Genomic DNA, 26791 nt, shown 5'->3' with positions numbered 1-26791 from the left:
TCGAAGTAACGTCTCCAGAGCAATATCCGGTGTCTAAACTCATTGTGGTCAGTAAGGACATGTTCTTGCTCAAAGATGTGGACATACAAGTTCGCCAGGCTGGGTGCAAAAACACTGCCCTTGGGTATTCTTGACTTTCTGAGGAACAAGGTGTCCTCCAATTTGAAAAAGTTCTCCTTCATGGCAATCCTGGCATATTCCATAATGAAATTGACCGGTGAGATGGAGTCTAAATCCCAGTTCTCCAGGAATAATTTTACTGCTGTTAGTGTCTCATCTTGGGGGATGCAGGTGTAAAGCGACTCTACATCAAATGAGACCAAGTAGTCTCGGGTGACGTCAAATGGGGTGTCTACCAGCAATCTTAAGAGATCCTTGGTATCCTGAAGATAGGTCGGCATCTCTCCCACGATGGGGTGAAGAGCATGATCCATAAAGATGGATACATGTTGAAAGAGGGAACCAATTCTGTAAATAATTGGTCTTCCAGGTGGGGGCCTCTGTACCTTATGTATCTTGGGGTAATACATAAAAGTACAGGGCGATCGGATTGGTGGTGGTCGGGATAGCTGCCTCTTTGGGTGTAAACCAGCCATTTGTTTTGGCCTCATCGATCAAACTCGATATCAGCGGTGAGCCTTTTAGTGGGATCCATCTTTAGAGGATGAGAAAAGCGCCTATCTTCCAGTTGGCGTAGGCATTCTGTGAAATAGGTTACAGTATCCATAATGACAATAGCTCTGCCTTTATCCACTGGTTTGAGCGTATAGTTTTGTCATTTGCCAGTTGGTTCTAAGCAAGTTGTTTCTTCTTAGGAAGATTATGAAAAGGTGTCTTGGTATTGCGTATTGTGTAGAGTATTCACTCAATAGCGCCTTTTCAAATGTGAAGACTTGTGCTGGAACCAAATGGGGGGGGTTGGTAGAACATGGAGCGGTCCTTGAAACCACTATTGCTTGTGCCTTCCTCCTGTGTATCATTCGGTTTATCTTTGAAGAAGAAATGAAGCCTGATTTTTTAGATAAATTGAGCAAGTTCTTGTTGGATTTGGAAGGAGTCGTCAGCAAAATTGGGTACAAATCCAAGGCCTCTATTAAGTCCTGCCAGTTTCTCAGGGGTGAGTATCCGATCGCTCAAGTTCACAACTAAGTTGTCTGAATGCTGCTCCCTGGTTGTGAGGTGAGTTTCTTTGTGGACCGAGTAGACTTTGGGTTGGGTGGCGGACTCCAATGTACTTGGGTTTGGGGGTTTCTTCTTTGGCCTCTGCAGCATCCCCGGCTAACACCTAAAAAAGGCAGGTTTGTGAAGAACTGGGGTTGAGGCTGAAATGGAAACATAGGTGGTTGGAATAGGACATTCAGAAAGACCATGGGGACCACCATTGTGCTTGTGGAGGGCCACCCTGACCCCATAAATATGGCCTGTTGTTACGTCCTCTCATCCTCCGTGGTTGTTCAGTATTCACTCCTGAATCTGAATTTCTTGAAAAGACATTGCTTCCCAAGGTAGAGTAGTTCAAACCATATCTCTTGACTTTACGTCCATATTCAGGATGTGAATAATTGTCAGAGGTATATGGATAGACTCTCTCCATGGAGTACCAACCTAAATCCTTCCTAAATTTGTTGAACACCCACACTCCACCTGCCACACATTTGCACTGGCTTGCGTTACAGTAGATTTATCAAGCCATGCAGTCGAGCTAAGACTAGGTTCTTGGGTGTGCAGGGAGATATTTTGTAGTTGTACAGCCAGGCTCTGTAATTCTCTGCCACTTGCTCTTAAGAAAAAATCTGATCGTCTTTCCATCCGTAAACCGATAAAAACTCGGCTGTTCAATAAGTAAGACCGATTCAACCAGCTCTTTCTTTTCCCCCGAAATCAGAGCATGGGCACCTAGAAACCTCTGGGTAGTAGTTTGTGGTACAAATTAAATGTTCATTTAATTTCATAAATCATCACCCATGCTCCCCCTTGTGTGGAGAAAGGGCAATACAAAACATTTGATAAATATGAGCATATGTGTATATAAAAAGATACTTTCAGATTTTTTGATACATTGTAGTTTTAGCTGTGCTTACTGTTTTTGAGCAAAGGGAGCTATACTGCCTAGGATTTAATTTTGTGATATCGGTGTAATGTATTTCTGGTACAATGCCATGACACTATTTTTGTAAGGTTTAAACATTATTAATACACATGAATGATTTTCTACATTCAGTATCCTTATTTCTCTGTAGGTCTGCAGCATTACATAGATAATGCGATCATGAGCATTTCTGGATTTAAAGGGCTGCAGGTGGAAAGAAAGCAAGATCTCCTGTTTGTCAGGGATATTCATCTAGGAGTCTGTGAGAAGAGTCCAAATGTGAACCTGGAATTAATTTCATCTGCCCAAACCAGCAGTCACCTCCAAGCTAGGTACGTAGATTATGACAACAAGACACAATAGGTAAAAATGCCACATCAATCGATCTCAATTTGGATTTGTAAAGCGCGGTTAATAACCCATGAGGGTATCCAGGTGCTGGGAGTGGTGCTCAGTCGAACAGCTAGGTCTAGAGTCCTTTTCGGAATTCCAGCAGGGTGGACTAGGGCCGGAGAGAAAGTAGGAGGTTGTTCCAGGACTTTGAAGTGAGGTAGGATTAGGAGCATCCTATGCTGTTGCTGCAGTAGATACAGGGGGTGTGGGCGGGTCAGAGCGCAGGTGTCTGGAGGGAAGGTGGAAGTTCAGTCGGTTGCTGAAGTAAGATGGTCCCTGGTTGTGGAGGGTCATGAAGATGTGGATTGGCATCTTGAATTGGCATCTCTTCTGTAAGTGGAGCCTGTGGAGTGCTCATTCACCATCTCTTTATTGTTGTTTGCAAATGAGTTTCATGGTTCCTAATTCAGTAACGTACCAACTGGCTTCCTTGGAGGACCTCTTGAGATTAGTGGGTATGCTGGGGCAGCTCTGTCCAAGGCATCTAAGCACATGAGTGTGTAGAATTGATCCACAGAAAATGAAACTTAGAGAAAATATCAATGAATCTCTATACTGGTATATTACCATATAACCATTTGTCTTCTATGAATTCAAAAGCACAAGCAAGCATCAATTCCAATCATTGTAGACTGTTTTATATATCGCAAACAGGCATAGTCAAAGAAACCATCAAAGACAAAAAACATTCACAAAAATAATAATTTACATTTACTACAAAAAATTGGAAACTAAGCATCAGAAAACATATCAGATCATATGAAATAATCCTCATACCATTTGTCTTCTTGGCTGCAAAAGAATAATCAAGAAAAGTAGTTCATAAAGGAGATAGTCCCACAGAAGAGTACACATAGGGGACAAGTAAGCCCCTCAATCAATAGTAATGTGTATCCTTAACTTATGTATATTTTTCTTTATTTCATTTTGCCGAACTTCTCCTATCCAGAACATAGTTGATATGTTTCAGTCCCTCTATTTGGGCCTCTTTAGGACAGCGTACGAAAAGACAAAACTTACTCTTGGAGAAGACGCTTTGTTGTGACAGCAAGTAAATTTGCCACAAAAAAGTGCACATGCAATAGTGATGAGTGCTAGAAAAGCTACACAATCTGCCAAAGTATGAGGAGCCTATCAGGTCTACCTCTTATTAATGACATGGCTTGTCTGTCAAATTGACAGCTTCTACAGCGGTTACTCAGTTAGTTGAAGAAGAACCAAGAAAATGCCCCATCCCAAGTGCGTATCAGCAGAAGCTCTTTAGCAAAGCTTCTCTCCCAGGAAGACATCAGGAACAAAGCTTCTGGCACAGTCACGTGGTGGGGCAACTCTGTCAGAACAGTCTGTGATCCAGGCGGATAAGTTCTTTACTGCCTTTCTGAGTTTGGTTGTGGCATGAGGGCACGAGGTTTTGAGGGTGTTGGTCCATTGGCTCTCTGAAACCTTTTTTCAGCTGTAGCATGAATTGCTAGGTGTTTTGGGGGTTGTGCTGGGGCCTCGAGATGTTGAGTGGATGATGGCATGATCTGTCCAGGTGAGCTCAGTGACATGGCTATACTTGACTCTGTTGCTGGCTTTCAAGATGGGGTCTCGCGATATATGTGGGTTTGTAACAAGTTGGGTAAGGCTGATGCTGCTCATGCCTTTTAGGAGTTTGGCAGTGTTGGTGTTGTCGGGGTCAATTAGGTTAAAATTGAGGTCACTGAGGAAGATGTCATTTTTGGAGTTGATGGAGAGTGGAGTGATGAATTCAGGAATGGCGTTGTAGAAACTGGGGTGAGGTGCTGGAGGTCTGTTGGTTCAGAGTTGGAAGTTGAGGTCAGTGGTGGTGGTGGTGGTGATGGTTGGGCACTCAAAGGTTTCCTTGTGGATCATGGCGATTCCAACTCTGTGCTTGTTGCAGTATCGTGTGTAATCTTTTAACTGTCGGGCATAGCTGTGGTGATATCAGGCATCAATGCAAGGTTGAGCCATGTCTCCATCAGGAATATTACGCTGGGGTGAAAGAGGTGATGGTTTCCCAAATCTCTGTAGCGTGCTTGTCATGAGATTATGAGCTGAGCAGGAGGCAGTAGAGATTGCCTTAGGTGGTTGTGTAGGCGTAGTCGCTATCCATGCTAGTGCTCCAGTGTTGCAGGTGAAAGGCAGTTCCAGCAGGAAAATGGTACAACCATGGATTAGGGAGAGATACTACAGTAGTTGTTGTTGCAAAGTCTTGGGTCGAGGGTTTGCAGATCGGCGGTGGTGTATCTTTGAGTGGTTCTGGCACTGGGTGCTGTTCTGGCGCAGACAGCTTTGCATTTTGCATGCCTTCGGGTGACAGTAGCATGAGCCCGCAGTGCATACAACAGAAGAATAACAACATTAACAGAAATGGATTAGTTAACAAATGCAAATAAAAGGTAACATAGAAGGACTATGAGGCAGAGGCAGGTTACAATGAACCAAACTACACAGCAGCGGGGGAGGTGGCATTTAGATATTGTTCTAAGGGATCGCTTCTAATGCACTGAGGCAATTCTAGTCACATTTAGGGCCTAACAGCTGTCTTACTGTTTCTTCCCATGACCCATGAGTTTACCAGAATGCTGATAATGTTATACAAAAATAGTAACCTGTTGTTCAAATAGCATCTCATACGGCAGTTTTTTTAGCTCTAAGCACTGTAAATGATTGGAGTTATAGTTGCCCACTTTAATAGCTATCTCAATATATTTGCATTGTGAGATGGACATTAGAGTTATTCTTGCTAGAATTCAAACTTCAAATAAAAAACAAGAACTTGGGCTCTAACCACTTTTCCCTGTCAACTTCTGATGGTGGTATTCAACCTCACTTTACTGTCTACACCTGTGTCTGTATCCCTGCTTATATAATGTGTTTAAATTACCTGAATGCTAAATGCTGCCAACCACAATGCATCTTTGTAGCAGGTTGCATCAAGGAGCGACGCCTGCCTGCTCTTTGAGCAGTGCAAAAATAGAAAACAAAAATGATAATAATATGCTGTTATTATTTTATTTTTCACTGCCGACTCAGGAACCAGGTTAGAGTGAAGCGGGGCTGGCCAGGGCAGGGTGAGGAGTGTTTTCCACTCCCTGAGTCCACATGGTAGTTTGGCCTGCCCTCTTGGGGCAGGCCAAACTTGATGAGCTGGTCAACCTGTCTTGCCTTTCAAGTACTGCTGGCACACCAATACAAAGTGATTCTCTTTCCCACAGCGGTAGCAATGTTGTCCCATGGCAGGACATGGGCCCATGTGAGATAGTCTTGTCCACAGCAGTAGCAGAGTAGTTGTTGTTTCCTGTTGCTGCTATTGTTTTTCCCGCTGCGGGTTTGGCATGCAGGCTTCGGGGGGTTTTTGTAATCTGATGAGCGCCGAATGTCTGTTTTAGAGTGGAATCAGAAGGGTTGTTTGTGTTTTCTGTTTCTCCTGCTTCCATTTTTTTTGCATAGTCTGCCGCTTGATCATTTATTTGCGTCAGCTCTCCGATGTTGAGTGACTAGTGTTTCTATAGCAGGCAACGACATATTGACTCTGACAGGAATCCCTATATAATTCATAGGCAAAGTGCATCTTTGGTGTTGAAGTTGTCGAATTCGCAGTAGTGAGCTAACCGTTTGAGACGCGTGATGAAGTCACCCAATGGCTCGTCTTTTTCTTGTGACACCAGATTGACGGTTCAGTGCCTCTCTCATATCTTGATAAGAGGTGGCAGTGGCTGGCGGCAGTTCTTTGATGACTTGTCCGACGTTTTTACCTATCAGGTTGCGCAGGGCAATGAGTTGCTATTTTGGGTCAGTAACCTGCAACCCCATCATGAAGTCTTTCAAGTCTTCTAGCCACCTTTGCCATCTTAGACCTATGCCACTGCCAGACCATGGCTGTGCATTTTGCGATGTGTCCGGGGCCACTGACATGCAGCCGGAGGAACAAGGTGTCAGGATCTGTGGGTGATCAAGTTGCAAAATGTTTGCCTGGTTTCAAATGGTCGCCGGGGTATTTGCAGGGTCTGTGGCTATATGGCCTGACTTTTATATGGCCGCTGAGTAGGACAAATGTGCACAAGGTTGTGAGCAGAGCTGGCAATGAAGCTGTAGGCAGGCAGGCAGTGAGCTGGGGCTTACTGTGGGTGTGAAGAGGCAGCACACGATGAGCAACAGCAGCAGGCTTTAGACTGGATAAGTCCTCCTCACGGGTGCAGTTCTGCTTGCAGCCAGTATTATAGGTGCTTCGGAGCACATTCAGGGACATCAGCTGGCACGAGCTGACTCCCCCCTGCAGCGTGAACGGAAGGGCTGCGTCTCCAGACAAGGGTCCGCAGGTTCGGGATCCCAGTCTTCGTCCCCAGTTGTCATGTCGTAGTATTCACGAGACCAGGCACGAGTGAGTACAGGCATAACCTTTTTTTATTAATCTACACCTTTTCACTGCGCGCGCATCCTCCGCAGTCCACCCTTCCCCTTCCTTCTCCCCCTAACATCTCATCTTATCTAGTCCTAGTGCCGCACGTTGGAGCCAGGTATGATGACATCACAACGGAGAGCTTGCCAGGGTTGACAAACAGCAAGCAATGTGGCAGGGGTTGCAACTGGTGGCTTAGCTGTCACTGTTGCAACCTCTGGTGGCCCCTAATGGATGTCCAGGTGTGATGTCCAGATGGAATAAAAGAAAGTTCATACAAGGGGGGGCCAATAGGCCCCCACGCAAGCATGGCGGGGCCCGGCCCCTCCCACACCCCGTCCCTTTCGGGGCCGCTTGCCCCGCGCCCTCGCCCCGGAAGTACTTGTGTGCTTCCGGGGCGAGGGGGCGGGGTCGCGGCGGCGAAAGGGTTAAAAGCCTGGGGAGCGCGGGAAGCGGCCTCTTTGTGCCCGCGCTCCCAGGCTCGCTCCTCAGGCACAGTGCAATTTAAGCCTGGTTACAGTGGTAGGAAACCTTTGACGCCCCCGGACCGAGGTAATGCTACTTACCGACGGTACCATGGTAAAGTGGCTACGTAAGGGATACATCTATCAGGAATATTGACAATACTAGTGCTGGGTCACCTGGGTGCACTTGCGTGTGTACTTAACAGCATTTGGCACCTAATTTTTCCCCCATGTTTTATTGCCTAAGTAAGTCAGCCGTACCAAATGTTAGCCAGGAAATTGCCATTCCATAGTAAGCCTGTTAGTTTCAGGTAATTGTCTCAGAGGCCTTAGAGCACGCAAAGGACTCACTATAGTAGAGTTGATCTAAAGAGGAAGGTCGTGACCATTCCTAAATCCCATCTCTGATACTGCTGGTGCTCTTGTATGGGCAGGAGGAGCAGACAGATGTGCATATGAACAGGGGGCGGAACTGGGGGGAGGCAGAATGGGTTAATGAACGGTAACACATTAAACCCTGATCGGTTGAAACTAATGTTGCATCATGATTTACAATAGGTGGCGGTATACTATGAATTGTGGAAAATCATGTGTGGCAGTTGGAGGGCCACCTGTTACTGCAACTTGTTAAGGGAACGATGCTCAGTCTGGTATCATAAGAATAATATACATAGTTTATGGTTGCCCCTTAGTATATTACGCGTTACGGTCGAAGCCAACAGTCCGGCGCGAGGGGTTCGGTACTTAGAACACGTATATCTCATCAAATTGTGATTGGGTGGGTGCTAATGCAAACGGACTGTTCCTTTTAACTGATATCCTAATCATCCTTAAGGAGTCATGAGGGCGTTATGGTATGCACTGGGGACTCCATGCATTGTGTCACTGCACTGCACACTGGGTAGTGTTCGTTAATGACGGCCATTTTTACAGGGCACTCTTCGTAACACTAATACAGTCACGCTACAGGGAACACAAACTGAGGCTATGCTCCACACTTAGTGGGAAGTGTTTAGGAGTATGCATCTGACGCTAATCGTATCTCAAACGTGGCAAGGGATGGCAATGTAAGACTAGCACGTGTACAGCAGTTATCGCCAGAAACACTAATGGTTTGTGTTTATCTTTTTCATTTATGTATGGCCGGGTCCATGGTGGATATCTGGAGTGCTCCGCATCACAACAGCTGCTACAGGTGGACAGCCCAAGGGATGCTGACGTCAGGTAGAGGATGGCAAACAACAAAGCAAGTGTGATGGGCGAGCGATCAAAAGACGCAGGAGGTGCCAACACAGAGTTGATTGTTTCGGTGTGTAAGCCCTTATATTGGGCTGGCGGCAGTAATGTAGCAGGATGTGGTTTCACAAAAATGGCAGTATTTGCCGTAACAGAAAAATGTATACCTACAGTAACGGCGCCTGTGCACGCAGGGCCACCAGTGTCAGGATGATATGCATAGATCACCAAGTGGTAAGTGACAACGGTAGAGATGGGACAATACACAAGGGTGTGCATTGCTAGCCTCGGCAACCCCAGGAATGATAGGCCTATGCAACGCCTCATTTCCCCGGTTCAGGAAGTGGGGACTTCCATGGTAAAAGTAGTACCATACACTTAACACTTTCCAGAGCGTAGTGGCTGGGTGTGGATGGTTAGCAGACTGTACAGTATGCCAGTGGGAAGGGTAGAATGGTAGTACCAGGATACCCCCGGTCACAGCATCTGCAGGGACCCTCGTTCATTTAGGACATGGGGATACGATGATAGGACCCAGATTGCACCATAGAGGGGGGGCTCAGTTTTCCCCAGGCTGCACGTAAAAGGGGGGGGGGACTAGGCGAGTGCAAGGAGTCACTCGGTGAAGAATCGCTCGATAAAGAGGATCAACACTTGGTTTGAGAAACTATTTCATACACATTAATCGCAGAATATCCCACAGGGGGTCATCTCAGGACCAAGTAGACTAACAGTCGGCTGATAATGGGGGGTTGACGTTTATTAGAGGCTCTACTCACAGGGTGGGGGGTCCAGTGGACAGAGTCGGGGATGCCCTAGGGATAGGGAACTAAATAGCAGGGGTAGAGGGTTTTTGGATTAGGAAGTTATGACCTTTCAGTGTAGGCGGTGGGGGGGGGCCAGATAGTCGGTAAACTACCTGGCCTGTGGCGGTAAGGTCATTAATCGGTGAGCAGCATTTTAAGGTCCTTACGGGGGGGCGGACCCATTCACGAAAGGGGCCGCCCGCGGGAGGGGCCATTGGTCTCTCTCAGAACTTCAGGGGCAGGATATGATATCCCGTTTTAAAGGGTGCGGGGGAGGGAGTCTACGCTTTCCTCAGGCTGGTAGCCACCCCTCACAACACTATGACGTCACTAAGGTGCGCGAGTGTCTGGGCCCTCCTGTTATGGTTAAATGGAGTTCAGGGAGCGCACGTGGGTGTAACGTGCCCTGGGTTGCGCATGCGCATCTTCAACGTGAGAGCGCAGCTGTAAAAGGATCTGACACCGGTTGGCGACCTTGCCGTAGGACTTTATTAAAAATATTAGAATGCAGTTTAATTTTCAGGATGATTAGATTACGTTAGGAAACACGCTGTACTAGCTATTTGTTAAGGTTAGCCCATCATACCATGTCGAAACGGATGTCAATCTAATCTTCTGAAAAGTGTGCATTTTAATAATTGTCAGAAATGTTTATTTGATTAAAATTTTTGATTTGTTTTTATATTTTAATAAATACGGCCAGGGGGGGGGCCCTGTACCCCCCCTTGACTTCCAAAGACCCCCATGTGTTGACTGGTTGAGTTGGGTAATTCAGTCAGTGTTTTAAGGGGGGAGGTGGCCGGCAGTCCAAGACCATGATACAAGGGGGGGCCAATAGGCCCCCACGCAAGCATGGCGGGGCCCGGCCCCTCCCACACCCCGTCCCTTTCGGGGCCGCTTGCCCCGCGCCCTCGCCCCGGAAGTACTTGTGTGCTTCCGAGGCGAGGGGGCGGGGTCGCGGCGGCGAAAGGGTTAAAAGCCTGGGGAGCGCGGGAAGCGGCCTCTTTGTGCCCGCGCTCCCAGGCTCGCTCCTCGCCCCACCGTGGGGCCGTGTAATTTTCCCCACCCTCCATCCCTTGTTAGCAGACCTTGGGGCCTGGCAAATGGTAAGAATCAGGTTTGTCAATGTGCCGGACTATAGGTTTAGGGGGTTTGATCCAGTAGGCCTTGAATTTCCCGTTTACTGGAAGGTAGAACAGATGTAAATATTTTGTGCAGTGCCGTGATATTTAACTAATTCTCTCCTTAGGCCTTTTTTCCCGCTTACAGGAGTATCTGTATATGTATATGTTTTGTGCTTTGCTGTGTATTAACAATTTTCTCCTTAGGCCTTTTTTCCTTTTAGAATAGCAATGTCGTATTTATTATGTGTGTCTGGCGGTAAGGTCATTAATCGGTGAGCAGCATTTTAAGGTCCTTATGGGGGGGCGGACCCATTCACGAAAGGGGCCGCCCGCGGGAGGGGCCATTGGTCTCTCTCAGAACTTCAGGGGCAGGATATGATATCCCGTTTTAAAGGGTGCGGGGGAGGGAGTCTACGCTTTCCTCAGGCTGGTAGCCACCCCTCACAACACTATGACGTCACTAAGGTGCGCGAGTGTCTGGGCCCTCCTGTTATGGTTAAATGGAGTTCAGGGAGCGCACGTGGGTGTAACGTGCCCTGGGTTGCGCATGCGCATCTTCAACGTGAGAGCGCAGCTGTAAAAGGATCTGACACCGGTTGGCGACCTTGCCGTAGGACTTTATTAAAAATATTAGAATGCAGTTTAATTTTCAGGATGATTAGATTACGTTAGGAAACACGCTGTACTAGCTATTTGTTAAGGTTAGCCCATCATACCATGTCGAAACGGATGTCAATCTAATCTTCTGAAAAGTGTGCATTTTAATAATTGTCAGAAATGTTTATTTGATTAAAATTTTTGATTTGTTTTTATATTTTAATAAATACGGCCAGGGGGGGGGCCCTGTACCCCCCCTTGACTTCCAAAGACCCCCATGTGTTGACTGGTTGAGTTGGGTAATTCAGTCAGTGTTTTAAGGGGGGAGGTGGCCGGCAGTCCAAGACCATGAAAGCTGCACCAAAATACTGGTCAGGAGGCACACTCTCACAGAGGCGGCACCACATCTAAGGCGGAGGATCATTGCTCTACTGGTATTCTGCACTGCAAATGAGAAAAATAAAATGATAATAGCAATGGTGACAGCTGAATCATGGTTGGCTTAGGGGAGTCTGGGAGCCGGTGTGCTTCCGGTTCACACAGAAGCAGAGGATAAAGGAAAGGAGGCAGCCGGACATCCTGCCATTAGGTGAGTGATCTTTTCTTTTCTTCTTTTTTTTAAACCCCCCTATCCGCGCACCACTACTACTGCCCAGGAGCAGCCGCTTTTGCACTCCCACTTTTTTCTTTCCACTTAAAACCCTGGCCATTCCAACTCTTCATGCGAAGCAGCACAGCCATACTGTATGCAAATGGGGAGATTAATAATACAGACCTGCCAATACTTTGGTAAATGAGCCAGAGGATGTGAGGCATTCTGTTATTGCCTTGAATGTTGGGAAACAAACGGTCACTAAGCTTCTGTCTGTGTGGACACACCCTGGTGTTTAAGAAACTTTTTTTCAACTGGGATAGCAACAGATTACTGTACTAAAATTAAGGTGACTTCTCATCATTAAGGCATGTCAGAAAGAATGTAGGACATGGAGGAAACACCAGTGACCACTACCTTCCACTGAAAGGACATACAGTGAACATCGGGAAAAGGGCAGTCCCAGACGTTCACTGCATGGACTACAATAGTGGTGTCCGAATATGAGGTCATGTCAAGGTTTGTTCATCCTCTTACTGTTGGTGAGAAGAACGTGGGCCACACTTTGCTTTTTTGGCCAAGCACTGGTGGTAATCTGGCATCTCCCCTTTCTTGTGCTCCTGTGTCTCATCTTTCACATGCTCTTCATTAGGTTATTAACCCTGAATTTTACACTAATTGAAGTTAAGAACTACCAAGACCAGGGCTATCTAATTTTCAGTTTATATATGTGTGGCATTTCCACATCTGAGGTATGCTCATTTGTCATATTTTCACATTTATGCGGGAGACTTTGAGTGACATAATCACTTCAAGTTACACCTTCCTAAATATTGTTCTAGACATCCAAGAGGTGTTGCTGACTACTGCTGTATTGAGCTTACATTGGTTTTAGATAGCAAGACGCTAGGGAATATTCTGTACAATGCCATTGAGACATATAAATTCATTGTTTGAATAAGGCAGTTTGGTTGTACCAGGCCTGGCTGCGTGTTTGGGTTTTCTTCTGATGGAATAAACGTACTATAAGGAATCCTTGCGAGGAACATTTAGTTTGTTTACTGCATTGTTGGCTATGAGTTGCCAAGCACATGCACAACATCGTGAGAACACTAAAGGTGTAGACCAAGGCTTTTTATTTGAAACCCACCTCGACCCCTGCGACAATAAAACACCAATGCTGTGGAAGTAAGCGCAAATGCCAAGCCTATGATCCCTGTGGCGTGTGAGCCCACCCGCCTCCACAAACCAAGCATGGGTGAAAATTCGTTCAGCTCGCGGAATTTGCGGAGGGACGAATTTTCAGTCAAGCACTTACAGGGTTACAGCAGCAGGTGCAAAAGTTGAACCTATTTTCTTTGTAACCTTTTACAAAAGGGTTACAAAGAAATTAACTTCAACTTGGGCGCCTGCTGCTGTAAGCCTGTAAGTGCTTCCTGGTTCCTCGTTGCCTACTTGCAACTATTCTCTGACCCTGCTCTGACCCTTGAAGCAGGGTCAGAAAATAATTACAAGTAGGCAATGAGGCGCCTGTCACGAAAATTAAACCTCAACAGGAGGCACTGACAGATATAAAAACAAGCATTTGCAATGCAATAGGTCTCGCATTAGGACAGTTTGAGCTATTGGTCTTGTAAATGACAATTTTTTTTATTTATGTGTTGGTTTTAAAAATAGCTAAATTAATAGCTTAGTCATTTACAATGCCAATAGTTATAACTTTCGCAAATGTGACACCTATAGCATTTGTAATGCAAAGTGTTTCGTATTTACGGTACTTAGCAGTATTGATATTACAAATTACAATGGCTTTTAATTTTTTTAAATAATTAATACTTAAATAAAAGTGATTTTAATTTATAATGGCAATAGCTTAAACTGTTGTAAATAACTTTTGTGAATATTATGTTCAGTGTATTTTATTGTGACGAAAATCCAAGAACAAAAGTGAAATATTAACATTTTTTTGTGATATTTTTAATAAAGTTTGAAACATTGAGAGAACATATTTGAAGCAGTTGTTGTTGAATGGTTGCGCAGATTGATGCTGGGGTGGCGCTGAGTGGTGCTGTGGTGCTGCTGAGTGGTGCTGTGGTGATGCTGAGTGGTGCTGTGGTGGTACTGAGTGATACTGGGATGGTGCTGAGTGATGCTGGGGTGGTGCTGAGTGATGCTGTGGTGGTGCTGAGTGGTGCTGTGGTGGTGCTGAGTGATAATGTGGTGGTGCTGAGTGATGCTGTGGTGGTGCTGAGTGATGCTATGTTGGTGCTGAGTGATGCAGTGGTGGCGCTGAGTGGTGCTGTGGTGGCGCTGAGTGGTGCTGTGGTGGTGCTGATTGGTGCTGTGGTGGTGCTGAGTGATGCTGTGGTGGTGCTGAGTGATGCTGTGGTGGTGCTGAGTGGTGCTGTGGTGGTGCTGAGTGATAATGTGGTGGCGCTGAGTGATGCTGTGGTGGCGCTGAGTGATGCTGTGGTAGCGCTGAGTGGTGCTGTGGTGGCGCTGAGTGGTGCTGTGGTGGTGCTGAGTGGTGCTGTGGTGGTGCTGAGTGATGCTGTGGTGGTGCTGAGTGGTGATAATGTGGTGGTGCTGAGTGATAATGTGGTGGTGCTGAGTGATGCTGGGGTAGCGCTCATCCTGTCTCTTGGAATCCCCCAGTCCTGTCACTCACAAACCCAGACAAAGGAATACACAACCTCACAGAGGCAGGCTTGAAAAGTTATGCAATCAAATAACTACTTTCTAAAAGTGGTATTTGCAAACACAGAATATTAAAACCCACTTTACTTAAAGATGTATTTTATAGTTCCGAGTCCAAGCATACTAAACTTGAATTTCTACCATGTTCTCTGAGTCTATTAGGATTATAAACATGTAATAATCTAGCAGCCCATTCTGGCCTATGGAGAACAGGTAGCCTTGCAATAGTAAAACATGAAAATGACTGTAATTCACTATTAGGACATGCCACACACATCAGGGCTTGTCCTACCTTATACTTACAATGCACCCTGCCCTTGGGCCTACCATAGGGGTGACCAATATGAAGACAAAGGAAGGTGTAGGGACTGACAAGTGGGTGCACTTGCCCAGTCAGCATGAGAGTACCAGACTGCACGCAGGCTCTACAATGGCAGACCTTAGACACATTTTACAAGGCCACTTCTGTGGGTGGCTCAACCAGTGCTGCAAGCCCACCAGCAGCATTTGGATATACACGCCCTGGGCATACTCAGTGCGCTGTATTAGGGTCTGACAAGTAAACCAAATAGTCAGTCATGGAATCACAAATTAATACATTCATTTACAGTAGGGAGAGCAAATGCACTTTAGCACTGATCAGCAGTGATAAAGTGCCCAGAGTCATAAAATAGCCAACAACAGGTCAGAAAAAAAAATAGGAGGAAGGCAAAGAGTTCAGGGATGACCCTGCAAAAAGGGCAAAGTCCAACTTAACCACCTTCCAGCCAAAACGCAGGGTAGACCAATCACTACCCTGATGGGCTTCCCTGCTTAGGGTGATAGAACATGGACCTGGCCCGCAACAGCAGGGGCATATTCCAGTTCTATGCCACTCTGAACCCATTTGAATTCCTCTGTCCATACTCTCAGTGTACATCAAGCTAATCCATGGGGAACCCTTTTTTTTACCTGTGGACACCACCTGTGCAGCATCTAACGTTAACTTGCTTAAATGTGTCCCAACAGATAGACAGCAAGTCACAGTAGTCAGGGATGAGACCCGGCCTTATGCCTCTTAGGGCTCTCAAAAATCAGTGGCATCCGAGAGCAGGGGGCAGTATCCCCAGGTGCTTATCCTGGCACTGACCCACCAGCACCAGCCTCAGGCCTGTACCCGGCGGCTGGGCCAGAGACTGGGGTGGGCTCTCCCACACCCGTTCCTCCTCCTTGGGGCTTTGTACCCTCCCACTTGGAGTGGTACCCCCTTCCAGAATTGTCAGGGCACCTGTGGCAGGTTTCCTGCACAATTCGCCCACCAGTTCAGGGGTTCTATCTTGCAACTGGGCAACCAGGTCGGGGGGACACCCTGACCCTGGCCCGCCAACCTAGTGTCTACAACCTCTAGTTGAACAGATGCAAGGACTCCCTCCCTCTGCACCACCTTCCAGAGTGCTGTACCCACCCACCTGGAGTGGTACCCGGGCCTAGAAGCTACCTCAGTCAGGACACTGATTACAGTTGCCCCTTCCTCCATTTCTGACAACACCTGAACCAGGCTCTCCAACCTAGGGTCTAAACCCTCGGGCTGCACCAGGGTCAGAGGCAAGGACTCCCTCCTTCTGCACCCCCTTCCAGATGGCCGTACCCTCCCACCTGGAGTGATACACCAAGAAGACAGACTGGTAGGAACACTGATTACAGATGTCCCTCCCTCCAGGTCAGGTAACCCCTGTACCTGGCTTCCCAACTCATGGACCAAACCCTGCAGTTGAACCCTTGCCTGGTGCACCAGGACTTCCTTGAGAGTACTCCTGCCCCCCCTGAGGGTAACACATAACTCCTGTGTTGTGTGATAGTCTGCATGGCGCAGATCTCCCGTCCCCTGTCCATCTGACAGTGTGCGAAGATCCCCCAGGACAGAAGTGGTGTCACCATGGTCATTCACTGGTGACACAGCCCTTCGGGCTGGTCCCTGACCCACTGGTTCTTCCAATGGGGACTCTTTCCCCCTCTCGCTCTTCCATCTGGACTTCTGTACCCTCCCAACTAGAGCGGCACTGCCAGACACCAGAACTACTCGAGCTATGCTTACAGAGACTCCACGTTCTCTAGACACTGAGAGATCCTCCTCAAATGGCCTACAAGTACAGCCTAGGCCCCCTACCTGATGTTCCCTTAAGAAACCATCCAGGCCCTGAGACTGGGTTTCAGGTACTTTGGGACAGAACCCACACTCACTCCTCCTTCTCTGAGACAGGACGTGAGACCCTACACCCCTCCCACTACACTGGGAGCTAGCTGGGCTACATTGAACCTCTTCCATCACACAGGACTGGAAGATACCTGAGCCACTCTTTTTGGAGTAACTCTCAAATGCTTCTTCAGACCATCTAGAATCCACCAATGGTCCAGGCTCCATTGTGAGCGCCCTGGGGTCAGAGAACTCGCTCTCCAACAGGTGTTGGGATAGCTCTTGAACACAGGGAATTACAATATGCTCTCCTACAATTGGATCAGACAGCCCCCCACAGGGGTTAACCAATCTATCCTTCACCTCACCATTCAGTGCCTCACACACATACTCCACACCATTCTCCCGAGTTTGGCAAGACAGTACCTGACTGTCACACAACACACACTCTTCTGGATGGTCTTCACACTCACATACCAGAACTTCAACTTTAGGGGAACACCTCTCCCTGCACCTCTCATCTAAAGTCAGTAGAGTGTCCCTCCCACCACCAGGACCATGAACCCCTGCACCAGTTATCCTTTTCCCCTCAGGGACACTGCAAACTACTGGAGCTACCTCATGTCCTTGAACCTCCTGGTGTATGTTAATCCCTCCAAGTCAGGTGTCACATCTCTGGGTGTGTGTACTGCTCCCTCAGCACTAGAAAATTCTATTTTGCGGCCACCATCTGAGTTAAACTCCAACTCAGCAAAGCTCAATCTCTGAGCTACACACATTTCTTGTTGCTGGGCTGAGACACTCATGGCCTCAAGCCCCTCAAGCTCTAAATCAAGCTCCCTCATTATCAACTCATGCTCCATTTGCATTCTCTTTGCCTCTAGGGCCAATTTCCTATTCTCTAACTCCAGTTGTACACTCAAATGGAGTTTAGCCATCTCCATTTCATGGTGTTGCACCGTTACATCGCAACTTTTACAACGGGAGTCTTTTACAACGGAACTATTACAACGCAGGATCCATTACATCGGATGCCATTACAACGCATGGCATTACATAGCAGATGCTATTACAACGCATGACATTACATCGTAAGTATAGGTAAGTATTTAATTTTTTTTAATTTTATTAATATTAATTATAATTAAATATATTTATTTATGTTTTTTAATATTATTAATTTATTATTTATTATATTAATTAATTTAATTTTTAAAATAAGTACAGGTGTACAGGGGTGTTTTTAGGTTTCAGGGTAGGGTTTGGGTTTTGGGGTACAGGGGTGTTTTTAGGTTTCAGGGCAGGGTTTGGGTTTTGGGGTACAGGGGTGTTTTTAGGTTTCAGGGCAGGGTTTGGGTTTTGGGGTACAGGGGTGTTTTTAGGTTTCAGGGTAGGGTTTGGGTTTTGGGGTACAGGGGTGTTTTTAGGTTTCAGGGTAGGGTTTGGGTTTTGGGGTACAGGGGTGTTTTTAGGTTTCAGGGTAGGGTTTGGGTTTTGGGGTACAGGGGTGTTTTTAGGTTTCAGGGCAGGGTTTGGGTTTTGGGGTACAGGGGTGTTTTTAGGTTTCAGGGCAGGGTTTGGGTTTTGGGGTACAGGGGTGTTTTTAGGTTTTAGGGTTGGGTTTGGGTTTTGGGGTACAGGGGTGTTTTAGGGTTCAGGGTTGGGTTTGTGCTTAGGGCTAATTAAATTATATTTACCATTTATAAATTAATTAAAATATATTTATTAAATTAAATTAATTATATTATATTAATTACATTTTTTAATTAAATTAATTAAATTAAATAAATTATTTTAATTAATTTAATTTAATAACAATTTTACAAATATTTAAATTAAATTAATTTCATTATATTAAATAATTAAAATTAATTACAATTTTTATTAAAATTAAATTAAATAAATAGATTTAAATCTATTAAATTAAATTAATTACTATTTTAAAATGTATTTTAATTAAATTAATTAAATTAAATTAATTAAATTAACTTAATTACATTTTTTTTAAAATGGTATACTTACCTATACTTACGATGTAATGCCATGCGTTGTAATAGCATATGCTATGTAATGCCATGCGTTGTAATGGCATCCGATGTAATGGATCCTGCGTTGTAAAAATTCCGATGTAACGGAATGCGTTGTAAAAAAACGCGTTGTAGTGACACCAATCCCCATTTCATGCATCCTGTTTTCTCTCCTGTCTGCCTACTCCTCTGGAGACAGAAACACTGCTACCCAACAGGGAGGTTGTACCCTTACCTTCTGGACCCAGTTGTCCTTCAAGCTGGTGCTCTGCATCCTCATATTCCATCAAATTTCCAGGGGCATTCCTTCCCTCGACCCATGCCCCCAGCGCTTTTTGGAACTGCTCCCTTCTGAAGAGTCCAGTCACGGAAAATGTAACTTTTTGCAGATGCTCCTGAGCTGTTTGTTGGTGTAGCTTTCTAGTTTCTCTTCCTCCCAATCACAATCAAAAGATACAACAGATGCTGCCTCTTCTATGTTGGTTGAATCAGGCATGACTTTCAAAAAAAATTGAGATCCCTGGCAAAAACAAGTATCAGACATACGTGGTTGCATTATGGTCTGCACTCACTAAGTAGTGTTCACCAATCAGTAAGTTAAACATTTGTGACCACATACAGTAACCCAGTGACAACAATACAAATGGACACCACACAAGGTTTTATATAAAAAATAAGTATATTTTATATAGAGTTACCACAAGACCAATACAGGACAAAAAGTATACACAGTACTATTAGATTTCAAGAGTTCTGGTTAAAAGGCATAGTTCAAGGTTCTGTGCGAGTCGGTGGCCCTATCCAGCAACAGCGTTGTTGAAATAACAAACAGTCTAGCAAATCCAGCAGACAGCGTTGGTACGGGCCCACTCAAATGTTGACAGACTCAGTCACAGCACCTTTTACTTGAGGAGGCCGGCACGGATGTGCGATGCCGGTTCCCGTGTTCGTTGCGGTGCAGAAAATGCATTAAGAGCACTGGAGGTGTCAGTATTTACAATCAGAGTGGGCTGCCCTGGGTTTTAATCAGATGATTATGATGAAACGGCTTCTGAGGGTGGTTTTTTTCACAGATATTAGGGTTAATACTCTTCAAAGCTAAAATGAGGAGACAGTTTTTGAATTCTCTATTAGCGATTGAGGACCTTGACACTGGTAGCTAATTATATGTTTTTTTTCTATTTGATCACTTCATTATTTGTTGCACAAGTTAGTTAAGCATTTTGCTGGCTTATTTCATTGGGCTATATTTGTTCTAAATCCGGGAGGTGATAGTTGGGTTACATTGGTGTATTTCTTCTCAGGAAGCCATCTTAGTAGACTTTTTATTATCAAGCTCCCTCATCTCTTCATTAACTGCAGTATCCTCAGTAGAAAATTCTTTCAGTTGTATAGCTTTGATTCCATCAAGATAGTGGCTGGTTCTGTCACTCTTTTGCCGTAGTCACAGAATGTTAGCACTCTAGTTACCATGGCAAAGCTGTAGTTGATTACCAAGGACTTAACTGACAGGCTCCTGCTGATGTTGAAAATAAATATTTCACCCTGTATGCTAGAATGTCATACTGAAATGGATGAGGAATATATTTGAGAACTCATACAAACTATGTCCGAAATTTCCTTAGTACAGCACCAACCATAATTTCTATGGCAACACAAACCTTCCTATATTGTTCATTTCTAAAAGAAATGTATTAAATTTTGAGCTTTGATACAATCAGGATTAATTCAGGTTCACACTTTTGTCATAATTAAGAATGTGTTGTAGCTGTTTATTAAAACACTGAAGGAGGCCGTCATAGAAGACTAGAGAATCAAATGAGAGGCTGCTGCTGGCCTATATATTTTTGTAAAATACTTTTTAGAACACTGAGAAAATGTCTATAAATCCTGTAATGACAGCCACAGCATACCAACCAATCAGGACTGACTAGACAATGGACACTAACTGTCAATACATCAATACATTTTGAGCCAATGTCACAATACAGCCAATACACTTTAGTCAATATTTTTCTCTGAAAATACTAAACAGATTTACACCAAATCACAAAAAGCAGTAAGCTTTCTTAGTAAGCTGACAAATGTGATGTAATTATGTTCAGTTGTTTTGGCAGTAGCACTGTCTAAAATGTCCAATGGAAAAAGAGTTTTGGGAGGCCTCCTTTTTCTCTGCCCCCATTTGACACATTACCCCGAACTTTTCCAAGAAGGAGCTGAGGTGTATGAAAATGTTAGAGCATTTTGGGTGGATTTGTCAAATGGTGCAAAAGTAGTTAAGGAGCTGAAAATGCTCTTTCCATGAACAGTTGAGCTAACTATAACTATACATTGGTGATTCACTGAAAAAAAAACAGAGGTTAAAGTAGAGTATAACATATGTAAGCTAGTTAGATTTTAACACGTTAAATAATCTTTCAAATTCATTGAAATCCACCAGTTTTAAATAACTGACATGAGTATAACCTGCATCACTATAGATTTTAGATGTCTCTGATGTAATATATGAGATCATAAGCATTGCAAGACATACTTATGTCAACTAGGTATAATTGGTGAATTTCACAGTTTTTTGTTAATAATAGATGTTCATTTAACTCTACTTAAATGGTTGTTCTTTTTCAATGGATTTCAAAGGTTTTGTTCATGTAAGGCAATGTATGTATGCATGTATGTCCGCTTTTTGAAGTACGATAATGTCTTATTACAATATGCCTGTGTCCATCCCCCAGTGGCGACCAACATCGAAACACGCTGCCAACCGGCTACAGATCCCCACCCCAATTTATTTCAGCAGGTTGTTTTTGTGTTCCACTGCACCACATGGGAGCTTCGCTGGCTCAAACGGGACTCACATAGAACTGCAATACACCCACAAAAACATTTTTGTTGATTTTTTTATTTACAGTGGCTGGGAGGTAGCGTATCCTTGTATTGCTCTCTTGTATGCTTTTTTTAAACTGTTTTCAGGACTCTGAGACTGACTCCCCGATTTCTGCAATGGTGGCCACTCCACTGTTCATCATTTTGCAGCATTCTGATTACATGGTGTGGCCAACTATGGGTCTAACCAATCAGAATTCATTTATGTGGGATTATTTTCACAGTATTCCCTCAGTAACCGATATTGCTATTTTTTAAATGAGAATTTCTCTTAAAGGGCTGAATAGATTTCCACCAAACCCCAAAACTCAGACTTAGGTACATTTTCTAACTTTCCACCAAATTTAGTGTAATTCTATTCTGCTGTATTTAAACTTACTTTTCCTAAGGAAAACATGGGGGGGAAAGTGCTTTAGTATCTCCCTTTTTCTCAGACCCTGCTAGACAGACCTCGTTACAGGAAGAAGCTGAGGTGGACGAACTTTGTTTTGGAAAGTTTGGTCAAGATGCCAAAGTTATTAGAAAAACTAAAAATTCACTTTTATGGAAAATGTACCTAACTATAACTACAAAGTGGTGACCACCACTAAGTAATATATATTCACATGCTTAACAACACACTCTGAGATAAAGATGATAGTTAATCTGTATACAGGATAAATACTAGGAGTTAGTCACCAACTGTGTACCCCAGAAGGTAACAAAAGATATGGAGGAGTATCTTTTTCAATTGGGTATAAAAATACAATGAATTTGATTTACTGACAATAGTAATGGCCCAAGGTAGCAATTTAACAGTGTGTTGAAGGGATCATTTCCAGTTGATGTTAGTGAATCATTTGGAGAGGAACATAGTGTAGAGGAAGATCCATTGGCAATGTGCACCGCTACTCATGTCGGTAGAGCGGTCACCACTTTCATGTTATTGAGAGGAAAAGTGGCTGGTTTTTTTTAAAATTAGGAATGCAAGGAGAGGGAAGTTGTTGATCCTGCTAATGTCAAATAAATCTGTGATGTGTGGAGGGGGGTCCAGAGAATAATTGAAAGTTGAAGGAGTATGTGTTTTTTTTGGGAGGGTGATTGGGTGAGGATTAGAAGAATGAATGGACAAAGGACAGTGCAGGTTTCTCTTCTGGAGCATGTGAAGAATGTGAAAAGGGATGCGCTTCTGCTACCAGCTACTCTACTAGAGCTGTGTTCACTAGGAGGACTTTAAGTGCCCATAATACATGTAGTCATTTTGCAACTGAGACTTGTAATGCATACCAGCAAGGTTGAAGAGATATAGTTATTCATATTTAGTTATAATTATTAAGTAATATGGAAGAATATTGATTTGTGATTGACAGCAAAGCATATCAAATTTTTCGTAAGCATTACTTTCTCTCATTTCTGTAGGGATACTCAGCCAGCATTTGAATGCTCTCCCGTCACTGCTGCCGATGCTGAGCTGGTGAATACATTCTGGGTAAATGGTGGAAATGAGACCAGCCTCAAAATAGTCCGACAATGCATCGCACACCTGCCCACCTGGTGCATGCGGGATCCAGAAGGGAAACCCATCACCTGGTGCATCATGGACCAGACCGCAGAAATACGGATGGGATACACTATGCCAGAATATCGGGGCAGGGGCCTCCCCACTAGCCTCCTCACATCCTTTTTTGATTTACTCAAACAACAGCAGCATGATTTCCCATTTCACTTCATCACTGCAAAGGGCAACGTCCAGGTACACAGTGTAGCAAGAAAAGTGGATCTCCGGAACGTGCCTTCTGGATATCATCAATGGACCTGTTGGCCTCAAGGGAAGGCAAATATAATAAACAAAGGGGAGGGTTTGGTAAGGGAAGAGACTCCGGCTGGTGTGTTCAAAATTTCCCTTTACCAAAAATGTATATTTCCTAAAATGGATGATCAGATTGAGGCTTCCTTGAAGGCACTCAGAAGCAATCTGTGAGCAAGAAGTGATCCCTGAGAAAACACCCATAAAAAGCTTAAATAAGTAAGCTGGGAACAATTTTATGTTAAACCATTATTGACTGCAATCCCTGCCACAATCGCAAGAACATATAATATAATATATCCACAGCACGAGAGATTGATAAGCCAAAAAGAGCCAATGAAGGAAATTTGGGCTTATTCAGGGTTATACTGACAATTTATTATACCAGGGAAATACACTTAGGGTGGAACATATTAAGGCTGCTTGCAAAAGCTAGCTCTCTCTCAAAGAGGCCTGTCAGCTCCCAGGGATAGTAACTCATTTCTTTTTCATGTGCCACCAGTGCTCAAGGACAGGCCCTCTGTTTCATGTCCTCAATTGAGAGTGTTGGAGGGGCATGTGTGCTGGGAGAGCTGCTAACGGGGTGTGTGTGTATGTGTGTTGGTGCACACACTCTATTGTGGATAGCAGTGGACAGTTATTATTAACCCTGGGCGTAGTGTGCGTAGTGGGGCTACGCGAAAATACGCAAAGTGGGCGAGAAACTACATCCACCTGCACACTTCACGTAGCCCCACTACGCGCCGCATGCCCCCTCTCCTACATGCCTAATTTAATTAAATGGGCCCCAAAAAAAATAAAAAAAATAAATACACTTACCTTGTCCGCGGCGTCCCGGGGCTCCGCAGATATAGTTAAAACAAAAATGTTGGATACATTCTATTCAAATAGAAGTCCCTATCTTGAAAGCATATGTCTCTATGAATTCCTGCAATACTACAGCTTTTAGAGAAATATTACAGAGATAATAAATGAAGAAAAATATGCAGTGATTGTTTCAGAAGGATGTTTGGTGAGACATAGTAAAGGAAATCTGATTAATCACAGGAAACTGATTTGCGATATACCTGATAAAAAGGGAATTTTACTATTAAGCACTTCTGCAACTCTTCAAGCCTTGGCGTACTGAAATGGAATTACTTGGAGATTTGCAGTTTTATGAAAATTCTTTTAATGCATGTAAAGATAGCATTGAAAGCACAGTTTTTCCAAATTATTTCTAAATGATGAATGAAGACATTGAACAAGATGCTAGTATTGAAGTTGAGATTGCTTGAGACAGTTCTCAAGATAGTGAAAGTTCTGCTCCACTCAGTCAACATCCACTAGGACAACCAATGGTTGAAAATAAAGCAACAATCACCATGAGTGAAGTAGAAACAGCAATGTTTAAAGATCAACATGATATTATGGACTTAGAGCTAAAGAGCTTTTCAAGATTGTGGACTCTCTGACTACCCTGCAGGTTCCTGATCCGGTTATTTGCTCTCAGATGCTGTGTAACAACATTGCCTCTTTCTTTCAGGCGAAGATTGCTGATTTGTATTCCGCATTAAAGCTTCAGAAGGCCGAAACTGCGGACTCCTCTGGTTCTGCTGAGTTTGCTCAATCCACAGTGGAGGCTGCTCCTTTGGGACGCTTGGCATCCTTTCCTCCCCTTGTATCTCAGGAACTAGAGGACCTACTTTCTAAGACTAGATCAGGCTCCCCCTTAGATCCCTGTCCTCTCACGCTTCTCAGGCAGTGTAAGGAGACCCTTTTACCTCCCCTGCTGGAGGTTTGGTACCTTCCCTCAGCAATGGAAAAGGGCTGTGGTGAAACCATTACTCAAAAAGGCAACGCTTGAACCTGGGGTTTTTAAAAACTTTCGCCCCATCTCGCTGCTCCCTGCTGCCGCAAAGAGGCTTGAAACACATCTTAATAAGCACCTTGCGGCCTTTCTGGAGAACTCTGGCTTGTTAGATCACTCGCAGCATGGATTTAGGAGGGAGCATAGCACCGAGTCGGCCCTCACCATCGTGCTGGATAATATCCGCACTAGAGCTGATAGGGGCCAGACCACCCTCCTAATCCTGCTAGACCTCACTGCTGCGTTTGATACCCTCTCTCCCTCGGTGTTAACATCTCGCCTGAGGGAGATTGGCGTGGAGGGGCCCGCTCTGGATTTGCTGGCCTCCTTCCTAAACCAGAGGGAACAGAGAGTGATGCTGGGGGAGTTTCTATCTCCATCCCTGTCTGTGCAATGTGGGGTCCCCCAAGGGTCGGCATTAAGTCCGACCCTTTTTAACATCTATGTGACCCCACTTGCCAGGCTGATAAGATCTTTTGGGATGGAGGTAGTTTCCTATGCCGATGACACCCAGATCCTGGTCTCCCTCTCTCAGCCCGTTAACGAGGCTGCCTCCAATTTTAGATCCTGTTTAGAGGCAGTCGCAAAATGGATGACTTACAATTCTTTAAAATTGAACGGGGAGAAGACGGAGATTCTGGTGTTTGGGGGAAAAGAGGACATCTGGTCGGCTGCTTGGTGGCCTGCCTCTCTGGGAGCGTGTCCGGTACCTACCGCTCTGGCAAAAAACCTAGGAGTCCTGATTGAGCCCACCCTCAATATGCGTCAGCAGGTGAACTGAACAGTCTCTACCTGTTGGGGCATAATCCACATTTTGAGGAGAATCAAACACTACTTATCCCAGCAGGCCAGAAAGCAAGTCGTGGTTGCTCTTATTGGCTCCCGACTTGACTATTGCAATGCGCTGTATGCAGGTCTCAGTAAGGGGCTGCTGCAGCGCCTTCAACTGGTCCAAAATGCGGCAGCTAAGTTTGTGTTGGATCTACCCAAACGTGCATCGGCCACCTCCGCTAGGAAGGTTTTGCATTGGCTACCTGTTGAGGACAGGATCTCTTTTAAAATCCTGTGCCTTACCTTTGGCGCCCTAGCGAGAAATAGGTCTGTGGGGATTGGGGCTCTTTTACCCCCTACTGCCCCTCGAGGAATTTGCGCTATGCTAACAAATCCTTGTTATCCGTACCACGTATTCGCAGAGCCAAATAGGGTGGCAGAGCTTTTTCCACAGTGGCACCTAAAATGTGGAATGCTCTTCCCGTTGAAATTAAGGCCCTTCCCACTCTTCAGTCCTATAGGAAAGCTCTGAAGTCATGACTATTTGCCAAAGCATACCTGTAGTTTTGCCTCTGCCTTTTAAGATTTATTTTATCGGCGCCTTGATGCCTTCAGGTTTTAGTTGCGCGGTTATACATTTTCTTTCATTCATTCATTCAGGAAACTTGGAAGAACAACTAAATATTGAACAGAAAGAAATATATCAGCAAGTCACACAACAGATCGACCATGGTTTTCTTCATGAAAAAAAGAATGCACCTGCACATCTTTTAAACCTATTTAAATGTATATCAGTGGTCAAGCTGGTACAGGAAAAAGTTTCTTAAATAAAGTTTTGACCAGTTATGCACAGAAAACCACTGAATCACATCTATCTTGTATTGTAACCACTCCAACTC

At 44.7% G+C, this 26791-nt stretch overlaps 1 protein-coding gene across 1 annotated transcript; it reads left to right on the top strand.

Moving 5' to 3' along the window:
- Positions 1-1002: 1002 nt before the first annotated feature.
- On the top strand, positions 1003-23446 carry LOC144761673 (glycine N-phenylacetyltransferase-like). Its single transcript, XM_078646953.1, has 3 exons — positions 1003-1117; positions 2241-2421; positions 22885-23446. Exons 1-3 carry the CDS (start codon positions 1003-1005, stop codon positions 23444-23446), a joined length of 858 nt encoding a protein of 285 aa, XP_078503079.1.
- The last annotated feature ends 3345 nt before the right edge of the window (positions 23447-26791 follow it).

Source organism: Lissotriton helveticus, chromosome 6 (assembly GCF_964261635.1).
Source record: "Lissotriton helveticus chromosome 6, aLisHel1.1, whole genome shotgun sequence".
NCBI lineage: Eukaryota > Metazoa > Chordata > Amphibia > Caudata > Salamandridae > Lissotriton > Lissotriton helveticus.
The sequence above is the reverse complement of the archived record's forward strand: the minus strand, read 5'-3'. Positions and strand labels throughout refer to the sequence as shown.